Source organism: Vulpes vulpes, chromosome 14, assembly GCF_048418805.1.
Source record: "Vulpes vulpes isolate BD-2025 chromosome 14, VulVul3, whole genome shotgun sequence".
Taxonomy (NCBI): Eukaryota; Metazoa; Chordata; class Mammalia; order Carnivora; family Canidae; genus Vulpes; species Vulpes vulpes.
The window spans coordinates 101,926,812-101,947,918 of NC_132793.1; the positions used below are offsets into that span (position 1 = coordinate 101,926,812).

Below are 21,107 nucleotides of genomic sequence, written 5' to 3' on the forward strand. Positions count from 1 at the left end.
TTACAATTGGAGGCAGGTCATAATGAGGCTTCTTTTTCTTTTTCATGGAATTTTCTTTCCCTTTGGGTTGTGTTTATAGTTTACAAAAAAGCCATAATAGTTTATAGTAACGATTTACTGAGCGGTTACCATGCACAGGCTCTGTGCTAAGCTCTCCACGTATGCCCCACTTAATCTGGACAACGAGGCAGGGAGGTAAGTGAGGTAGGTCACTATCCCCACTTTAGGGCAGAGAGGCCCAGTAAGTACGTGGCCCCATGCCTGTTCTGCTACTACAGCCCTGAGAAATATCTATGGGAAGAATGGAGAGAACAACAAAACACTGAAAGATAACTGATATGCTGCCTACGAGTCTTCTCTGGAGCTGGCATCAAGAAGATCCACAGATGTAATTGGCCTTTCTTTGCACGTGACCACGTGGCCAGTGGTGCTCTTCCCAGCCCTTTACCCCCTACCTTGGGGTCCTGTCTCCTAACAGGGAGCTCTGCGGGGGCCCTCACAGGCAGCACTGGAGTCTTTCAAGCCTCCCTGCTGCAGGGCCCTATGAAGCTATTCCAAATTTCTGGACATAGGAGTAGGGTCTTTCCTTTTCCCATCCTCTTGACTTGATAAAATAGCCCCAATCCCAGAGGGAATAGACATAGAACTGCATGAAGGACGGTCAGGTTTTGAGCTGGAGGGTTTCCTAGCCTGGGGTAGAGTAAGGGTGGATGGTGAATTCCATTTGCCTTTGCAAGTGGGCTCAAGCCTCTGGCATCGGCAGAGGCTGTGGCTCTAGGGCCCTCTGGCCCCTGGGGTTCCCCGCTCCTGCTGGCTCCTCTCAGTGTCCTAACCCTGAGAACTTTCCACCCTTCACAGGCCCCAGGCAGCTGTAGAACTGCTGCGGGATGTGGAGTCTGGGTCCCAGGAAACCCTGCCCAGGCCCCTGACCACTCCCAGGCCCCAGCAGGCATGACATCTCTGTTGCCTGTTTACACTGTTGGTACCAGAGGCAGGGGTACCTGCCAGGAGGCCTCAGGGGTGGTACATTCTGGCAAAATCACCACAGATTTCTGGTCCCCAGCCTTTCTGGTGCAGAGCCTGGAGATGTACACCTGGAGCCTGGAGAGTACACCCAGAGATGATGGAATCCTGGGTGGTAGGCTCGTGTTAATGATCCCCAATTATGAATTCATAGTAGGGGATCTCCTATCGCAAGCCACCTTCAGAGCACCCCTTGTTCCTGGTCTTGAGTGACTGAAATGAGTGGCTTTATGATCAGACAGTGCTTGAGCAGCATGGAAGGAAAGGAAGGGATCATGTGAGGGACAAGCAGACACCAGCCACCCTCAGGAGGCAGATGCGGTACTTCAAATCCAGCTTATCTTCATGCCCCCCTCACCCCCAGCACCGTCTACTCAGTACCCAAGATCCCCTTGATAACTCCTCCTCCAGGTTCCCCTATGAACACATCCCCTTGTGCAGATATGTTAGTATCACTGGTTAAACTGGAGTTAAATGGATGATCCAGTGTGCCCAAGGAACAGTAGCCTCTACTCATTATATGTGGCTGTGATCCATCAAATTTCTGGAGGATAAGCTTATCTCCTTCATCTGGAGATCCTTGTCTGCTGAGGCACTGCTTATCAACACCTCCGTGCAATGTTTTTCTAAATACATTCCAAAGATCTAAAAACCAAACTTGCTTAAACTGACTAGTGACCTCTGCTTGCCTCTTCCAGCTGTCCCACACGGTGACGCCCTTCAGAGCTCTTAGGCCCTGTGCGTCTCCCACCCGCTCCTGTCCTGACACTTGTTGTGCAGTGGGTGGAGTGTTGGGAGCCTGGCAGACCTGGTTCCAGACACACTTGTGTGGCTGACTAGCAGTATGAGGAGGGCAAATCACTTCTGGAGGCCTCATTTTCCACATCTGCCAAACCGCTGGTGATACTTGCCTTTCTCATTCTGGAAGGCTGCTGGGAAGAGGTAAGTCACTCTGTAAGGCCATGAACATTGAAATCCTATTCTCTCTGGTAATACTGACAACTCTGACCTAGATGGAGCCTGCTTTCACCAACAAATGGACCTGTCTAGGTTTTTGAGGACAACTGTCCTCTGAGGGACCAGAAGGCTGCGAGAAGGAAAGTATCTTATCTAAATAGACCTTGGGGGAAGGGGTCCTTTAATCCTGTTCTTTGAGGGGTGTGGCTAACAGTTTGAGGACATGTATGCATTTTTCCCTTGAAATACTAATGTGGTGTTGATGGTGAAGGTGATATGTCCTGAGGTGGGGACCACCCTCTCCATGCTTGATTTTGCTTCCAGTGAAAGTTCCACTTGCTCAGGAAATGAGTTAAGGTAATAGGGCATGGGCTTGGATCAGTGATTTTCAATTTTCTTTTTTTTTTAATAGCAGAAAATACGTAAAAGCAAAGCTGCTCTGGTGATTTGGTGGGAACTCACAACTTAGGACTTTCTGGAAAGCCCCTCTTGTCACCTGGCCCTTCCCTTGTGCATCTCCTCCCCCACCTCAGGTTGCCAATTGTGTGGGCAGAATCATAGCTTCACCCACCTCCAGTTGAATTTTGGATCTTTCATCTGTTATATAGGGAGATCTATGCAGGATTCCTTGTCAGATCCAAACCAGATAAAATATGCAATGTAGATGCTTAATAAAGTACAGTTTCCTGTCCCCTTCCCCTGTAGCTGCACCTTCTTACCTCTTGGGCTCACCCAGTTGCTCTCTGGTATTTCTTTCCAGCCACTAAGTTTGAAGTCACCTTTTAGCACTTACCACACTGCATTGGAGATATATGAGTGGTTCTGGGCAGCATTTAAAAAAATGCATCCACTAGGGGCGCCTGTCTGGCTCAGTCGCTGGAGCACGCGACCCTTGATCTCACCGTGGTTAAGTTCCAGCTCCACGTTGGGCACAGAGATTACTAAAAACAAATAAATAAACTTAAAATAAAAATGCATCCTCTGCTGGACTGCATTCCTTAGAGGAGGCGGGAGTGTTTCCTTTGGGCCAAAGTTGATGTTCCATGACTGATTCTTTTTTTTTTTTTTAATTTATTTATGATAGTCACAGAGAGAGAGAGAGAGAGAGAGAGAGAGAGAGAGAGAGAGAGAGAGAGGCAGAGACATAAGCAGGCTATGCACCGGGAGCCCGATGTGGGACTCCATCCCAGGTCTCCAGGATCGCGCCCTGGGCCAAAGGCAGGCGCTAAACCGCTGTGCCACCCAGGGTTCCCTCCATGACTGATTCTTGAATGAGTAAGCGTCAGTAGGATTCATCCTGAATATCCCAGGACTGTGCACTCAGGAACTGGGGGTGGTGTGTGGTGTATGTATACGTAAAGCATTACATAGGGGACATGCCAGAAAAGTACTTTCTTAAGTAGCAAAAAAAAAAAAAAAAAAAATCTTAATTGGAGTTCTGGCTTCACACTCGCAGACTTCCTGCCTGCAAGGGTCCTTCTCTGTCTCAGCGCCCCCGAAAGTGCGGGAAAGGAGGATGATCACACGTCCTCCACCTAGGACGGTCCTACGGGTGGCTCTGAACTCCCAAATCCCGCGTGCCGTGAAGTCCCACCCATCATTAACGATTCGTCTGAAACACATAGACGCCTAGGCCACCCCCGCAGCTTATTGGCTAACGCCGCTGTCAATCTGCGGGCACTGGCGGAGGCCTATGGGAAATGGAGTCCGACAAAACCGAGTCCTTCTGGGGCTTGCGTTTCCGCTTCCGGTGTTTAGTGGACGTCCGAATACCCGGACTCCGGGTCTGGGCTTGGGGGTCCGGGTCGTGTGGGGACGTTGCGTAGCCGCGGAGCTGGTGCGGCGGGCCCCGGCCGCCCGTACTCGCGGAGCCTCCGGGGGCGCGCGCAGGTCTCAGCGGGGACGCTGGCCGCCCTCGCCGGCGGGGGTGGGGGGCGGCGTGGCCGGACCGATACCCTGGGTCCCGCCGCCTCGGGCCCAGGCCCCGTGAGGGTCCCGGGCAGGATGCGCTCCTCGTGCTGGCACCGCCGTCCTTCGCGCCGCCCACCGGACCCCGCGGGGAGGACCCTGGCCCGGTAGGCGCCGAGGCCACCCAGTCCGCAGGGCCCGCGTGGACCGCGTACGTCTTCCAGGGAAGGTCGCCCGCGGAGCCACCTTCCAGTGTAAGTCACGCTCTGCGGGCCAGCCCCTCAGCCCACGGTCAGGGAGCCCCGCGTCTTCCCTGCCAAACATCAGCTCTGTGACCTTGGGCGAGTCCCTGGGGGTCTCCAAGGAATGCAGTCCCTGGGCTGTGATTGACCAGCCGAAGTATCTCTTAACTTTCCTGCCAGCTCTGAATAGGAGTCTGTGTCTTTATTATTATCCGTGCTTTTGAAGTTGAGCCAGGGTAGATGTCCCTGTTTGGGAGAGAGTTCTTGCAGGACTGGGGAGGCCTGCGTGGGGGGCCCGGTGCCGAGCGCCCCTCCAGAGATGTGGGCAGTTTAGAGGTTGGATCCTGTGCGCCTGAAGCCTAGAGCCCGCTCCCCCCCGGGCGCTGCTCTCCAAGGTGCTGCTACCTTGTGCACCAGCTCGTCCTTGTCCTGTTCACTCCTGAAGACCAGTGGCCTGGGAGGGTGGGCAGCTATTGTCCCCGGGATATCTCCTCCAGCCCTTCCTCATTCATAAGTATGGATAATTGACATCTTTCTTGGCCTCAAGTAAATTGCTATGCAAACAGTGTCAGGCTCCCCTACTTTCCAACCAGATCGCCAGCCCTTGACTTGACCCTCCTCTCAGACTTTGGGAGCTGCTGCCCCACACATCTCCACCCCCACCCCAGCGACAGAGGGCCAGACTCCACAGGCACCAGGACTTGGGAAGGGGAGAACAGGAGGGCTCTTTCCTTCACCTCTGTCTTTCTGGGCTAACTTGTGATGGTCACTTGCCTTCACTCCATAATGTATCTCTGGCTCTAGAATTTCAAGTTAACTCAGTGACTCCTATCTCAACGTAGCGTCCCAGTGTGCTAAAGGAGGAAGTTTGAGCATCAGAACCCAGTTGCAAGGTTCTTCTCTGAGCTGAACCATGGCTGTGTCTGTGGGCCGACAAATCCATACTCCTCAAGTGCAAGAAGACCTTCGAATAGTGAAGCTGGAAGATGATTCCCATTGGGAGCAGGAGATTTCCCTTCAGGAGAGTGACCGTGGACCAGAGACCTCCTGCCAGCGCTTCTGGCATTTCTGCTATCAGGAAGCATCAGGACCCCAGGAGGCCCTTATCCAACTCCGGAAGCTCTGTCGTCAGTGGCTGAGACCAGAGGAGTGTACAAAAGACCAGATCCTGGAGTTGCTGGTGCTGGAACAGTTCCTGACTGTCCTTCCTCAGGAAATCCAGATCTGGGTTAGACAGAAGCATCCAGAGAGTGGAGAGGCGGCCGTGGCCCTGGTGGAAGACTTGCAGAAAGGACCTGGACGATATGGGCTCCAGGTAAGAAACAGGAAACTTGTTCTGAGTGGTTAAAATAGGGGAATGTGAGAGACTGCACTCCCTTGGTTTGCCAGCAGTATGGGTGATGCATAGAGCTCTGCTGTTTGTGTCAGGTGCTGTTTGCTTATTCCCTGAGTCTGGGAGCCACAGTTTTCCTTCCAAGCTCAGACTGACTCCAGGGAATCCATTACATAGGTTGTTCTGAGTGTCGGTCCCTGCCATTAAGTATGAGTGGTGCTTAAGGTGCCTTGAACACCACTCTGGTCGAGGAGGAACACACAGATGGATCAAAAAGCTGATTGTTGTTGTTTTACAGAATAGCTGTCATTCATCAGCAGCCAGCTGGAAGCAAGAGGCTTCACTGGTCTTCCCTGATAACACTGGACCTTTGAGTCCTACTGAAAAACAGCTGTATTTTTGGTTGGCTGCATTTTGCTGGGGATTGACAGGTGTGGCTCCAGGAGAGAGCCTGGGTCCCAGACCTTCTCTGTTAGTCTTCCACACATTCACACTTCTTACTGCCCTGCAGTGATTTGCATAAGACTGATTTCTGCTTTGTTTCTTTGTGTCTTGGGATGATTAAGCTTTAGTACCTACGGAATTTTGACCACTTCTGGTCCTTGGACAGGGGCAGAAGGTACACTCAGAGGAGTTGGGACCCTTGGGATCAGTGCCAGGTTCCCTAAGCATCCATCTGAAGCAAGTGCAGACAGGATCCATGTGTCTGTTACAGGTGATGGTGAGAAACTCACAGCCAGAACCAGAAGAACAGTTGAATCATAGCCCAAAAGTAGAACTCCGATCCTTCCACAAGAACGGTAAGAGGCAGCAGTTGTTTTTTTTCTTTTTTAATTTTTTTTATTTATTTATGATAGTCACACACAGAGAGAGAGAGGCAGAGACATAGGCAGAGGGAGAAACAGGCTCCATGCACCAGGAGCCCAACATGGGATTCGATCCCGGGTCTCCAGGATCGCGCCCTGGGCCAAAGGCAGGCTCCAAACCGCTGCGCTACCCAGGGATCCCCAAGAGGCAGCAGTTTGGGGAGGAGGAAGGACCCTTCTGTGGAGAGGGTGTGAAAGTCCCTTCTGAGTGGAGGGAGTGGGATTTCTTTCCACTTGGAAGATGGGGCATGTGAAATGAGGCTGGCCACATGAATCTGGGGGATTCTCAATAGACACCTTCAAAGGGAAGATGAGCCTTGGTTGGCATGTTTTGTAAACTTACATAGGGGAGTCTGTGGCACTTTTCCTTATGTGAGTGGCAGGCTACTGGTCCCAGTAGGTTAGGTGTGGGCACAGATTTTAGGCCTGATTGCTGGGAAAAGCACAAGGTAGGGTTAAACTACAGCACAGTAATTCTCAGAACAGGTACATGTGTCCCTAGACCAATTCAGACAGTTCATTTAAAAAATTTTTTTTTAAAGATTTTATTTATTTATTCACAAGAGACAGAGAGAGAGAGAGAGAGAGGCAGAGACACAGGCAGAGGGAGAAGCAGGCTCCATGCAGGGAACCTGACGTGGGATTTGATCCCGGGTCTCCAGGATCAGGCCCTGGGCTGAAGGCGGCGCTAAACTGCTGAGCCACCCGGGCTGCCCCAATTCAGACAATTCAAATGTGTTATCAAAACTGAAGAAGAGGGATCCCTGGGTGGCGCAGCGGTTTGGCGCCTGCCTTTGGCCCAGGGCGCGATCCTGGAGACCCGGGATCGAATCCCACGTTGGGCTCCCAGTGCATGGAGCCTGCTTCTCCCTCTGCCTGTGTCTCTGCCTCTCTCTCTCTCTCTGTGTGACTATCATAAATAAATAAAAATTAAAAAAAAAAAACTGAAGAAGAAAATCATAAAACTAGGACAGTCAGTAACCTGGATGGAAAGGAAAAGTCCATTTTGTTTTTTTTTACCAACCTTCTTTCTGGGACAAAGCGATACAAAGAGACAGGGGAAGACTCTTCTATTTCAGAGCTAAGTCAGGCTAGTCCTCAGAAGGAGTCAAGAAACGTTGTCTCCAAACAGATCCTCGGGCTCTGGGTCTTTCTCTGGAGGAGAGTGGTGGTGACCAGGGGATCCTGAGCACCTCCCAGGTGAGCTAGATTTTTTCTCTTACTCAGGACACATTTTACTACTCATGCAGGGGGGCTTTTGCAACCAACTCTCTTGCTTATCAGAAATGCCAAGGCAAATTTAGCCATCAGGGAGGCCCAGTATTATAGATTTCATCTGCCAGAAAAATGTTACCCAAACGAATGTTGCCTAAAATTCTGTGCCTCTTTATGTAAGGCAGCACCACAGCTGAGGTAGTGAGGAATTGTATTAAAGTCATTCTTTTCCTTGCCCCTGAGATTGTAAGATTATGCTGATTTGCTTGTTTGCCTTAAGGGGAATAGTTATTTCCGTATCGGAATCTAGCCTGTATGGTATGCAGGACTACGGGTGTAGGTGTAGCCAGGGACCAGCTTCAGAGTCAGACAGCCCTGAGTTCAAGTTCCAGCTCCACTGCATACTGACCGTAGAATTTTGAGCAAGTGTGAAAAATTTCCAGCACAGTGCATAAGTGTTCACTAAATGATAGCTGCTTTCTTGCTTTATTCCTCTCCCTCTGTTCCCTTCCCCTGCCCCTTATTGCCTTTTTAAAAAAGATTTATTTATTTATTTATTTATTTTTTTAGAGGGAGAGTGAATGAGTGAATTTTTTTAGAGGGAGAGAGGCAGGAAGAGAGGGAGAGAGAGAATCCCAAGCAGACCCCTCGCTGAACCCAGAGCCAAACGTGGGGCTTGATCCCCAGACCCTGAGATCATGACCTGAACCAAAATCAAGAGTCGGACACTTAACTGACTGAGCCACCCAGGCTCCCCATGCCTTATGGCATGTAAAAGCCAAAGAACACTCATGTTTTAGTTTCTTCTCAATCTTTTTTGTCACCTGCCCTCTGATGAAGGCAGTGTAAGAGATGTTTTGTCCCAAGGCAGCATATTTTGAGTAGGGTGTTGTGTTTTTTCAGGAGTTGCTGACACTCGGTGATGTGGCTGTGTATGTCTTTCAGGAGGCACAGAAGCAGCCAGAACTTGGATGGAGGAACCACCTGGAAAGAAGTTGGGAGAGATCTGCAAATGGGGCTGCACTGGGTAAGGGTGTCGTGTTCCTGTCAGAAGTTAGCTGGTGAGTTCCCATAGTAGTTACTACTCCAGACCTTTTTGGGTCAAAAATTTCAAGTCCCTCAATCCTGCTTAAAAAGAGACCTGTAATCTAATACCAAAGTCAGTGCTATCGAGGATGAGTTTCTAGAGCCCAGAGAGGAGATTGTACCGAAGCTCATCTTAGGAAGACGGTCAGTAACGCCTCTGGTGGGAGCCTAAATTTTGTTACAGGACAGATGATCATGTGTGTATAGTTCTAGATCTGGGCCTGGATTTTTTCTTGTCTTCCCTCACAGTCCTTAGTATTACTTTCACCAAGGCTTCCCAAGAATCCCCTGAGACTTCAAAAAAAAAAAAAATTAATAGTATTTCCCTTTCCTGGCATATAAAGTGGTTGGGATTAGATTTAGCAAACCATTGTGTCTTCTCTTTGTCTCCCTGCAAATAGATTTGCCAACCCACGACCTAGGGTCAACTGCCACAGGGAGGAGGAAAACCCACAGAGCCCAGATCATCAGGGCCTCGGAGAGGAGGGCCCCAGAGACTCTCCAGCAAGTGGGAGAAGAGTCAAGCCCAGCTACTTGCCCATCCTGAGAAAACACAAGACCTGGGAGGAGCTGGAGTGGCAGGGCCTGGAGGATGAGAAGGTGGCAGGGGTGCACTGGGGCTATGAGGAGACCAAGATCTTTTTGGAAATTCTCAGTGAGTCCTGGATCCATGAGAAGCTGCGCACCTGCCATCGGAACCGCCAGGTGTACCGGCTGGTGGCTGCACGGCTGCGGGAGCGCGGCTTCCTACGGACCCTGGAACAGTGTCGCTACCGGTTCAAAAACCTCCAGACCCACTATCGCAAAGCCAGGAGCAGCCGCACTCCAGGCACTTGCCCCTTCTATCAGGAGATGGATGCCCTGATGTGCCCACAGGCTGCCATCCCCATTCCAGATGTGGCAGGGGCTCTGCTTAGCCAGAGCGACCCTGATGTGGAGCAGAAAGAGCTGCAGGAGGGTTACTGGGGAGAGGAGGAGGCGGTGCTGGCTGAGGCTGTGCTGGAACGCGAGTCGGAGGAGCCGGGGCAGAACACGGGCCACACAGCAGCATCTTTAGAAGGGCATTCAGGAGCCATCACAGAGGATTCTGAGGGGGACGAGCTAAATGTTGAAGAAGTGTCTGGAAGCCCTGGAATCCCCGCCCTGCTTCATGGTCCTACTGGTAAGCCCTCGTCGTGAGCAAGATGGGAGGGCCCTGGCTGTCAGCAGGGTATGGAAAGAACCCCACCAACCAGTTATTTCAGAGGTGCCATGGGGTCAGGGGGTTCTGCAACCATCTGGAAAGGGCAGGGAAGGCTATTTTTACAAACAAGTGGGATAGCCCTTTGTTCCTGTGTGCCATTGAGAAAAAGGAAAAACCCTTTTGTAAGAATAATATTTATAAGCATAAAAATTAATGTGTGCATATTGTTGGATCAGGTCCTGTCACAGAGGACAAGGAAGTCACTGAGGCTGAGGCAGGCGGCAGGTGTTTCTGCTGGCCTCAGGACACAAGCAGCTGCGGCATCTTAGTTTTCCTCTCTTCCTTTCCTCCAGGGGTGCACTGGGGCTATGAGGAAACAAAAACCTTCCTGGGGATTCTTGGGGAGCCCTACATCCATGAGAAGCTGCGCACCTGCCATCGGAAACCGCCAGGTGTACCGGCTGGTGGCTGCACGGCTGCGGGAGCGCGGCTTCCTGCGGACCCTGGAACAGTGTCGCTACCGGTTCAAAAACCTCCAGACCCACTACCGAAAAGCCAGGAGCAGCCGTGCTCCAGGCACCTGCCCCTTCTATCAGGAGATGGATGCCCTGATGAGCCCCTGGACCCTCGCTGGCACCGTTGATGCCCTAGAGGTGGCGGGAGGCCTGTTGTGGAACAGGGGGGACTCTGAAGAGAGCCAGAAGGCCACGCTGGAGGATGTGACATGGGATGGTAGTGAACTGGCCGAGGAACCCCAGGAGGAGCCCAGGAGCCTTGGCCCCCAGGCCTGGAAGGGAAGTCCCAGTGGTAAGCACTCCTTCCCACAGTGCCCCTCAGAGCAGTGGGGAAGGGAATCATTAGGGACCGGAAGCAGGAGAGATGGTCACTCTCTGTGCCTCTGGAATGGGCTTGTCAGGAGAACTGTTATTTCCTTAAGGAACGTTGTTGACTGCTTGTCCTCAGATATTGCTAGAATCAGCCCTCTGCTGAAGCCATGGTACGAGGTGACTCACAAGACAACTTTGAGGGTCTTGCTCTGCTCTATAGCCAATGGGTCTCCCTGTCTTCTTTGAGAAACATTATAGAGCATTATAGAAACAATTATAGAAACATTATAGAAAGCATTATAGAAACAATATTTAGTAACAGTTATAGGAGGAAAGAGAGGTGGGGGTGACTTAACGTTCCAGTTGTTCATTTCCATCCAAAGTACCCTATCCATGTGAACTCTGTGCATATTATAGACAATAGCCTGCCAGCTTAAGACATGTCTGTTCTTGGATAAACTGGTTACATACCCTAAGCCTCCATCTTCTCATCTGTAAAATGGACATAGTGACAGTTTCTACCTCACTGGGCCATTACTAGGACCCTGGCACAGGGCTAGCACTCAGCAGATGTTGTCATTTTCATGAGCCTTGTAATTATTGTTAAATACATGAACACCTTGCCCTGTACTCCTCACTGATAGGGGCAAGTTTCCTGACTCATTAACTAAACATTTTCCTACAAAAACTAGATTTTCTGGGAGGTACTTCCTTTTTTTTTTTAAGATTTTATTTATTTATTCATGAGAGACACAGAGACACAGAGAGAGAGGCAGAGACACAGGCAGAGGGAGATGCAGTCTCCATGCAGGGAGCCTGACGTGGCACTTGATCCCAGGACTCCAGGATCATGCCCTGGGCTGAAGGCAGTGCTAACCTGCTGAGCCACCCAGGGATCCCCTGGGAGGTACTTCCATTCTCATCTCCCCTACCACTTCCAGATATGGGAACAGAAAGCAGACTACGTAAGAACTCCATGTCCTTTCTTGCTTGTCCTTGAGCAGGACTCCCGGTTCCCCAGCCAGAGGGGGTCTCAAGGTGGGAGGGAAGTGAAGAGCCTCTGAATGCTGATCTCCAGGACTTTCGGAGAACTTCCTGTGCAAATGGGAAATGAATGAAAGCTAGGATGGCACCAACAAGGAAGTCTGACCCGGAATTCTGAACATGGACAAAGCAGCACCGAGTGAAGGCTGGACTCTGAGGTGCTGCTAAAACAGCAAGTGGTGGCAGAAGAACAGGAAAGCAGGTGGCACCTGGAAAGCCAGCTCTCTTTATTGACCTTGGCTTACAGATATAAATAAATTATCAGTGTTTATGATTTCCCTTTCAAATTTCTTTTTTTTTTTTTAAGGCCCTCTTTGTAAGTAAATTCTACCCCCAACATGGGGCTTGAACTCATGACCCCAAGATGAAGAGTCAAATGCTCTACCAACTGAGCCAGCCAGGCACCCCTCCCACTTAAGTTTCAATCTGAATTTTTTTTTCAAATATTTTATTTATTTATTTATGAGAGACACGGAGAAAGAGGCAGAGACATAGGCAGAGGGAGAAGTAGGCTTGATGCAAGGAGCTCGATGTGGGACTCGATCCCAGGACCCCGGGATCATGACCTGAGCCAAAGGCAGAGGTTCAACCACTGAGCCACCCAGATGCCCCTCAATCTGAATTTTATGATTAACTATCGTATAACCAGGTTAATAGAAAAAGTGAGCCTTGGCAACCCCCAATTAAACTGCAGTCAACCTCGGATTATTAGAGGGGTGAATTTCTCATGGTTCAGATGAGCTTCCCTCCTTGATGGGGCTCAGTCATTTTGCTGTAATGTGAGAGGATCCAATATAGTACTGTTCTTCCCCCACTCAGATTCTGGACCCACCAAGAAACATAAGAGTAACCTGTTGAGATCAGAATGGCGGCTTTCTAACGGGTAGAGCCATAGGACAATGTGGCTTGATGGGTGGCCACAGTGGGCTTCCTCACACTGAACCCCAGACAACCACAGCATTGCCCACAGTGTTGCCCCGCCGGCATGGAGCCTTCACTGCTGGGCTTCTGAGCCATGTGTGCCCAGCTCCTTGTTAATGGAAGGAATCCTTCCTCCTACTTGAGAAGGAAGGGGGTGGGGAGGGGCCAGAGTTATTCTCAGGCTTGTCCCTCCACCCAGAAGGCAGCATCAAGCAGAGAAAGGTACCTTTTTAGTACTGATTGCCAGCCAAGGTGGGTGGGAGGAGAAGTGAGGAGCCACGCTCGGGGGCAGAGGCTCCTAGGAGTAGGAAGAGGAAGAAATGGGTCTGGACCATGCCCACCTCCCTTCCTTTCAGCCTTTCTCCACACAGCCTTCTTGTTTGAAGCTGGAGGAGGGAGGAAGGCCTGCAAGTTGGCTGTCTGACCCGTGGTTCAGCCAGATTCCTGTTTCTGTGTTCCTTAATGGAAAGCTGACGGTTTTCTGTCACCATCGAGAAATTCTCAGTGTCCAGAAGGGGCCTCCTGCACATTGTTTGCATTTTTCTGAGCTCAGAAAGCAGGTCACATTTACGGTTTCATCTCATTCTTTCAGATCGTGACATGAGGACAGAGGACAAGGAGAATTCAAGCCAGGACATCTCAGTGGAAGCAGAGCTACAGGGAGCACAGTTAGAGAGACCCCAAATAGATGCTTCCCAGGCCCCTGATTGGAGGAAAAACTGGGCAGGCGAATGTGGAGTGGAAAAGCAGTGGGAAACACCCTCAGAAGACAGACAAAAAGCACTCTTCCCTCCAGAAAGAGACGTAGGTAAACTCCTAGATCCTCAGGGAACCTACATAGGAAGGAAGTCCTGTCTGTGCTGCGCATATGGAAGGCATGTCAGCCAGAGCTCACACTTCGCTGTCCACAGATTAGCCCACACTGGGGAAAAGAAACCTTCCAAGTGTGGCCATTGTGGGAAAAGCTGTGGCCGAAACTCACATCTGGTTTGCCACCAGAGAATCCACGTTAGGGAGAAGCCCTACAAATGCCCTGAATGTGGAAAAGGCTTCAGTGATCCTTCCAACCTTCCAGCACACCAGAGAGTCCACACTGGAGAGAAGCCCTACAAATGTGGAGAGTGCTGGAAGAGCTTCAACCAGAGTTCAAGCCTTACTCTGCACCAGAGAGTCCACACAGGGGAGAAGCCCCATAAGTGCACTAAGTGTGGAAAAAGTTTCACCAGTATCTCACACTTCAGTGCACACCAGCGAACACATACTGCCGAAAAACCCTACCAGTGCCCTGAGTGTGGGAAAAGGTTTAGCAAGAGTTCCACGCTCACCAGCCATCAGAGGATCCACACAGGAGAGAAGCCCTACGAATGTCTCGAGTGCAGGAAAAGTTTCAGCGACCACTCAAACCTCATTACCCACCGGCGAATTCACACTGGAGAGAGACCCTATAGATGCGGGGAGTGTGGGAAAAGCTTCAATCAGAGATCCAGTCTCATCATCCACCAGAGAATCCACACCGGAGAGAAACCCTATGAGTGTGCTGAATGTGGGAGGCGATTCAACAACAGCTCACATTTCAGTGCACATCGGAGGACCCACATGGCAGAGACTCAAAATGTAGTAGGAGCATCTTTAAAACAGCAAGTCTAAGAACACTGCAGAATCCATTCCAAAAATGGTTTGTACTGTCCTGATTCTCTATCACGACACCCACTCGAAATGGAGAGAAAGAAATTAGATCCCAGCCCAGTAGATGTTATTTTGTTTCTCTCTCTAAAAACTCACTTGGCTTATGAAATACTACTCAGGGCTTTCTTCTACACACTGTCGTAATGGAAGCTCATTTGCAGAGAATTCAGAGACTGGTTCTGAATTTGACCAGGTCACCATTACAGTATGTGTCCACTATGACCCTATGCCTTAACTTCCAGGCTTGGTAAGCTGGGGGTGGGAGTCCTGTCCCCGAGACCCTCCTCCAAGGATGGGAGCCTCCGCCCTGCTGTGTGGCTGGCACTGTGGACGGCTGGCTTGGGCACAGAGCAGCAGGTGCTGAGCTGTCTCTTCTCAGCACTGGGCAGCTGAACTGGGATTACTTAACTCCCTACACTTTTAAAGATCTTCTACGATCCTCCCTATAGGAAGATGGGGGCCTGGGAACTGCCTCCATTCTCCGCATTTGTTTTCTTAGGATTTATATGGAGTGACTGGAAAGAAAAGCACTCTTATCACATTGGAGGAGGGCAAAGGAGAAAAGATCATCACTGGAGGTTGGCTTTCTACACCATGACTTACCCTTCCTATCAACATATTAGCTCAAATCATAGGAGATTGCCGTTTTGATCTCAAAAACCAGCAATTTCATGATTCAACCTAAACAGACTTTTTGCAGGATAGAATTACTCCAGACTGCCAGCAGGGCTGCTGCAGAGCCTTACAGGTCCTGCTGTGTCCTAAGATACTCAACACTGGGTTGAGGAGATCACAAACAGGATGGTGTAGTGGAGAAAGCCTTTTCTGTTTGTAAATATATCCAGAGCAATAACTAGGAACCATGGCATTAAGAGGACTCCCAGCTAGAGGATCTGCCTCTCTACTACTGGCCTCTGACAAGTATACTAGCTCCTCCAGGGGAGGCCATGTCCTGGTCCACAGGTTCCTGGAGATTGGGGTATCTCTGTGAGACCAGAGCACAATTCCTGGGGGCACTCTCTGACACAACAGAGCAAATGGTGCTCGGAAATAAGTTGAATACAGTTTCTCCCTCTTAAAATAGTTATCTTTGGGTGGCTCAGTCGGTTTAGCGTCTGACTCCTGAGATTTCTATCTTGTGCCTGGGAGTTCAAGTGCCACATTATGTCTCATGCTAGATACGGAGCCTGCTTAAAAAATAAAAAAGTTTCCTTTGTGCATTTAACTTGAAAGTATTTTCCCACAACTTTCCAGAATCCCACCAATTATAAAACAGAGCACTATCTATTCTTATGACAATTTCATATAATTAGATTTATAAAATGTGATCAAGTAATGAGTCTTTTTAAATGAACATAAAAGAACTTATTCCAATAAGTGTTACCTGTCAGGCAGTCATTCTGATGGGCTGTGGACTGTATTTGTTGTTGCCATATTGAAGAAATTGAGTTTTCCTTTGAGATTTGTCTTCAAACCACCTCAGAAGGCCCCCTATGTTTTTCCAGCACAGAGTAGTGCCCCGCACATAAGAAGGGCTTAGTAAACACTGTTAGAACCAACAGTTTGTTACCTAGCCCAATTGCCTCTCTTATCCACAAGACTTGGCTCTGCCCAGTATCTGCTTTCTGAAAATAAATTCCTTTCAAAGGATGTCAATTTGTTACCATCGAGGAGACTTCAAAGACCCTATTTTTGGAGATGGTTTTCAAAAAGATCCCAGAAATTTGAGTTCAAAATGTTTTTGTAAGGCCAGGAAATAAATCTGACATGTGTTATTTTAAATCATTTACTCTTTTGAATGAGAAAGTTTTTTCTTGGGTGGAAATTCATCATACTAAAACCAATGTGGCTGTGCCTTATAAAAAGACTTTGGAAGTAACCAGATTCCTTTTTGGAAACCTTTGCTATCATACTTCTTTGGAATGGAACAAGGAGATTCAAATATAATATCCACACAATTTCATCTCACATGTATTTTCCCCTTAGCAAAGCAGTGGGAAGACTGAGCTGGAGATTGTAGATCTTTCATACGGATTGTACAATCCTTGGTGCAATAGGACATGTGAGGGCACTACTTTCAGTTCTCCGTGGAAGACTAGAGCAGGGCATTAATACTAGGCGACTATCACATGGAGAGGCTTCCCAGGGAACCAAATGCAGTATGTACTTCTTACATGGTCTGGATTTTGATTTGAAGCTAGTCATCTGTTACATTGCTCAGGAGTGTTTTGATTTACGCATTTGTCCACCATGGTCCTTGGCATGAGCGAAGCTCTGGGGGCTTTTATTTTTAGCTCAACTCAGACTCACAATCACGGCTTCAGAGTTTTTGAACCAGGCAAGCAAAGTGGCTTTTGGAAGCTGTTTCCTTGGAAATCCCTCAAGATGAAAATAATAATGAAAGTTCTAAGTGGGAATGCATGAAATTCATCTCTATCATAACAGTTGCAGGAGATGATACAGTCAATCCAATTATGTGTTGCAAAATTTTAACAGAAGCAGCTCATAGCAAAACCACTGGCTCTTATTCTCATTTACAGATAGCAAGAAACGGGAGTTGGCTTTCAGAAGCCAATCCTGCTAGCCGAAGCTGATGCAAGTATATTCACCCATTAGATAAATGAATTCCAACTGCATCCTATTTGTGGAATGGTCGAAGGGTGAGCTGCTTTTGTCAAGTTGTCATAGATTCAGCCCCAGGCCAGAGGCTTTGTGAGCCTGAGGTCCCCCAAGGCTGTGCCAGCCACATGGGTGGGGCACACCTGCTGACCTGGACGTGATCCAGGCCCCCCCTCAGCCCAGAAGCCCCCTCCCATACACAGTGGCTTTGCTAGCTCTGCTCCCCCAGCAGAGAACACGACCCTCCCTTCAGGTCTCTCCAGACTCCATCTTCCAGAGTCTTCGCAGTTCTGTTAGCCCTCCAGTCAGGAAGGCAGGGTGAAAGGAGAACAGTTCGCTCATTGCCTACTGAGGGAGGCAGGCCCTTGCGGAGCCCTTCACTGCAGGTGTCCTATAACCATCACAGCTGCTGCAGGTGTGGGGCACGTGTGGGGCACGTGCAGAGCTGCGCCTGGGGCCCCCCAATCTTTCTGATTCCACCACGGGGTGGGGGACCTTGATCACCCTATTCTCAGCCCCGAGCTGTGCACTCTTGGGAGCCACGGCGGCTGTGGGGGCTGGGCTGTGAAGTCTGCACACAAGGGAATGATTGTGTGTGCTCAGAACGACTCCTGAGAGTCCCTGCCACAGCCCAGTAGGCAAGGACAGTGTCTTTCTCAGGCCTGTGAGATGCTAATGTGCAGTAGAAGCCTACCTCTCGCAGCTGCTCTGGACAGCTGGTCCCCTTTGCCCTGGGTCGTGGGTGCCTCTGCATCCAGGCCACAGCACCTCTCTGTGCTCCGTGTTCTCATCTGCAAAACAGAGAGGTAGTTGAACTGTCACTCCTGGTTCCGAAATCTGATACCCCAAACACATTGCCATCATCCAGACCCATAACCCTTGCTGCAGCCCCGGGGCCTGTCCCTAGTGTTGTGAGGCCCTGGCCAGAGAACACAGAGCAGCCCTTGTTTAAAAAAAATTTTTTTTTAAGATTTATTCATCTATTCATGAGAGACACACACACAGAGAGAGAGAGGCAGAGACATAGGCAGAGGGAGAAGCAGGCTTCCAGTGAGGAACTGGATGTGGGACTTGATCCCAGGACCCCGGGATCACGCCTTGAGCCAAAGGATCAATCACCTAGGTGCCCCAGTATGTTTGCATTTCTGTGCAGTTACCCCACCATTCAACACCAAAGCTTTTTCATTGTCCCAAACTGATGTGAACTCCCCATGGCCCCTCACCCCAGCCCCTGGCAACCACTCTTCTACTTTCTCAGTGAACTGGCCTGGTTCAGGTCCCTCCTGTAAGCGGAATCATAGATTTGTCCATTGCGCCTGCCCTACTTCCTGGCACCGGTTCTGCCCACGCCCAAGGGGGGAGCACCAGGCAGAGAAAATCCAAACCACTTCACTGACTGGTGATACTTCCTACACAGAATGTAGCCAAAGCGATAACTGAGAGCAGATCCAGAGGCCACAGATGTGGGCGCCAGTCAGATGTCCTTGCTCCTCCCGCCTGGAGGAGGCGTACCTGCCCTCGCCCAGGTAAGCGCAACAGCCACCTCCCTTACCTGCTCTCCCTGGAGCCGTCGTCGGGACGCGACCGGCCACAGCCCGTTCTCAGTCGTGTTTCCAGCTTGCTTCGCTCCCCAGGCTGGGCTGTGCCTCTTCTCACTTCGTCCTCTCCCATGCTGTTCCTTCTGCCTGGAACAGCCCACCGTCTCCTTAGCTGGAGGGAAGGGTGCAACTCACGTACCCCCTTCCTGATCACAGCTGGTCTCTGGCTCCGCTCTCACGACCCCTTCCCTCTCAGCGGTCCTTCGACGCCCCACCAGCAGGGCCAGGCTTGTGGATCCCCCCCGCCTCCCACCCCGGCGGCCAGTGTGCTGCTTCGCACACAGCAACCGCTGGGGGGCGCCCGCTCCCTGGTCGGCCCTGACTGGACCCTGACTGGACCCCGACTGGACTCCGAATGGACCCTTACTGGACCCTGACTGGACCCCGACTGGACCCCGACTGGACCCCGACTGGACTCCGACTGGACCCCGAATGGACCCCGACTGGACTCCCACTGGACTCTGGATTCTGACTGGACCCTGACTGGACTCCGAATGGACCCTTACTGGACCCCGACTGGACCCTAAGTGGACCCTGACTGGACCCTGACAGGACTCCGAATGGACTCCGACGGGACCCCGACTGGACCCTTACTGGACCCCAGCTGGACCCCGACGAGACTCCGACTAGACTCCGAATGGACCCCGACTGGACTCCCACTGGACTCTGGACCCTGACTGGACCCTGACTGGACTCCGAATGGACCCTTATTGGACCCCGACTGAACCCCGACTGGACTCCGACTGGACCCTTACTGGACCCCGACTGGACCCCGACTGGACTCCCACTGGACTCTGGACCCTGACTGGACTCTGAATGGACCCTTACTGGACCCCGACTGGACCCTTACTGGACCCCGACTGGACCTGACTGGACACTTACTGGACCCTTACTGGACTCCGACGGGACCCCGACTGGACGCCGACTGGACCCTTACTGGTCCCTTACAGGACTCCGACTGGACCCCGACTGGACCCTTACGGGACTCCCACTGGACCCGACTGGACCCCAACTGGACTCCCACTGGACTCTGACAGGACCCTGACTGGACCCTGACTGGACCCCTACCGGACTCTGACTGGACCCTGACTGGACCTGACTGGACCCCGACTGGACTCCCACTGGACTCTGGACCCCGACTGGACCCCGACTGGACCCCGACTGGACCCCGAGTGGACCCTTACTGGACCCCGACTGGAACCTTACGGGACTCCCACTGGACCCCGACTGGACCCCGACTGGACCGGGACTGGACCCCGACTGGACTCCGACTGGACCCCGACTGGACTCCCACTGGACTCTGGACCCCGACTGGACCCCGACTGGACCCCGAGTGGACACATACTGGACCCTTGCGGGACTCCCACTGGACCCCGACTGGACCCCGACTTGACTCCCACTGGACTCTGACTGGACCCTTACTGGACCACGACTGGATGCCTACTGGACCCTTACTGGACTCCGACTGGACGCCCACTGGACCCAGACTGGACCCCGACTGGACCCCGACATGACTCCGACTGGACCCCAACTGGACTCCCACTGGACTCTGGACCCTGACTGGACCCCGACTGGACCCTTTCTGGATACCGACTGGACTCGAACTGGACCCTGACTGGACTCCCACTGGACTATGGACTCCGACTGGACCCCGACTTGGAACCTTACTGGACCCCGACGGGACCCTTAGGGACTCCCACTGGACCCCGACTGGACCCCAACTGGACTCCCACTGGACTCTGACTGGAACCCAACTGGACCCTGACTGGACCCTTACTGGACCCTTACTGAACTCCGACTGGACCCCGACCGGACTCTGACTGGACCCCGACTGGACTCCCACTGGATTCTGGCCTCCGACTGGCCCCCGACTGGACCCTTACTGGACTCCGACTGGACCCCGACTGGACCCTTACTGGACCCCGACTGAACCCTTACTGGACCCTTACTGGACTCCGACTGGACACTACTGGAACCTTACTGGAACCTTACTGGACTCCGACTGGACCCTTACTGGACCCTTAATGGACTCCGACTGGACCCCGACTGGGCCCTTACTGGACCCTGACTGGACTCCGACTGGACCCCGTCTAGACCCTTACTGGACCCCGACTGGACTCCCATGGGACCCCGACTGGCCCCGACTGGCCTCCGACTGGACTCCGACTGGACCCCGACTGGACCCCGACTGGACTCCCACTGGACTCTCACTGGACCCCAACTGGACACTTACTGGACCCCGACTGGACTCCCACTGGGCTCTGACTGGACCCCGACTGGAATCCGACGGGACCCCATTTGGACCGCGACTGGACCCTTACTGGACCCCGACAGGACTCCCACTGGACCCCGACTGGACCCTGACTGGACTCCGACTGGACCCCGACTGGACGACCACTGGACTCTGGACCCCGACTGGACCCCGACTGGACCCTGACTGGACCCTTACTGGACCCCGACTGGACCCTTACGGGACTCCCACTGTACCCCGACTGGACCCTGACTTAACTCCCACTGGACTCTGACTGGACCCTTACTGGATCACGACTGGACCCTTCCTGGACCCTTACTGGACTCCGACTGGATGCCCACTGGATCC

General features: G+C 51.7%; 1 protein-coding gene across 1 annotated transcript; it reads left to right on the forward strand.

Annotated features, from left to right (window-relative positions):
• Positions 1-3,796: 3,796 nt before the first annotated feature.
• On the forward strand, positions 3,797-14,693 carry LOC112921411 (zinc finger and SCAN domain-containing protein 29-like). The gene is given in 8 exon segments (XM_026000661.2): positions 3,797-4,142; positions 4,973-5,445; positions 6,179-6,263; positions 8,490-8,571; positions 9,032-9,792; positions 10,167-10,444; positions 10,446-10,620; positions 13,198-14,693. Coding segments are annotated over 7 exon segments (2,838 nt in total). The 5' UTR covers positions 3,797-4,142; positions 4,973-5,043; the 3' UTR covers positions 14,253-14,693.
• The last annotated feature ends 6,414 nt before the right edge of the window (positions 14,694-21,107 follow it).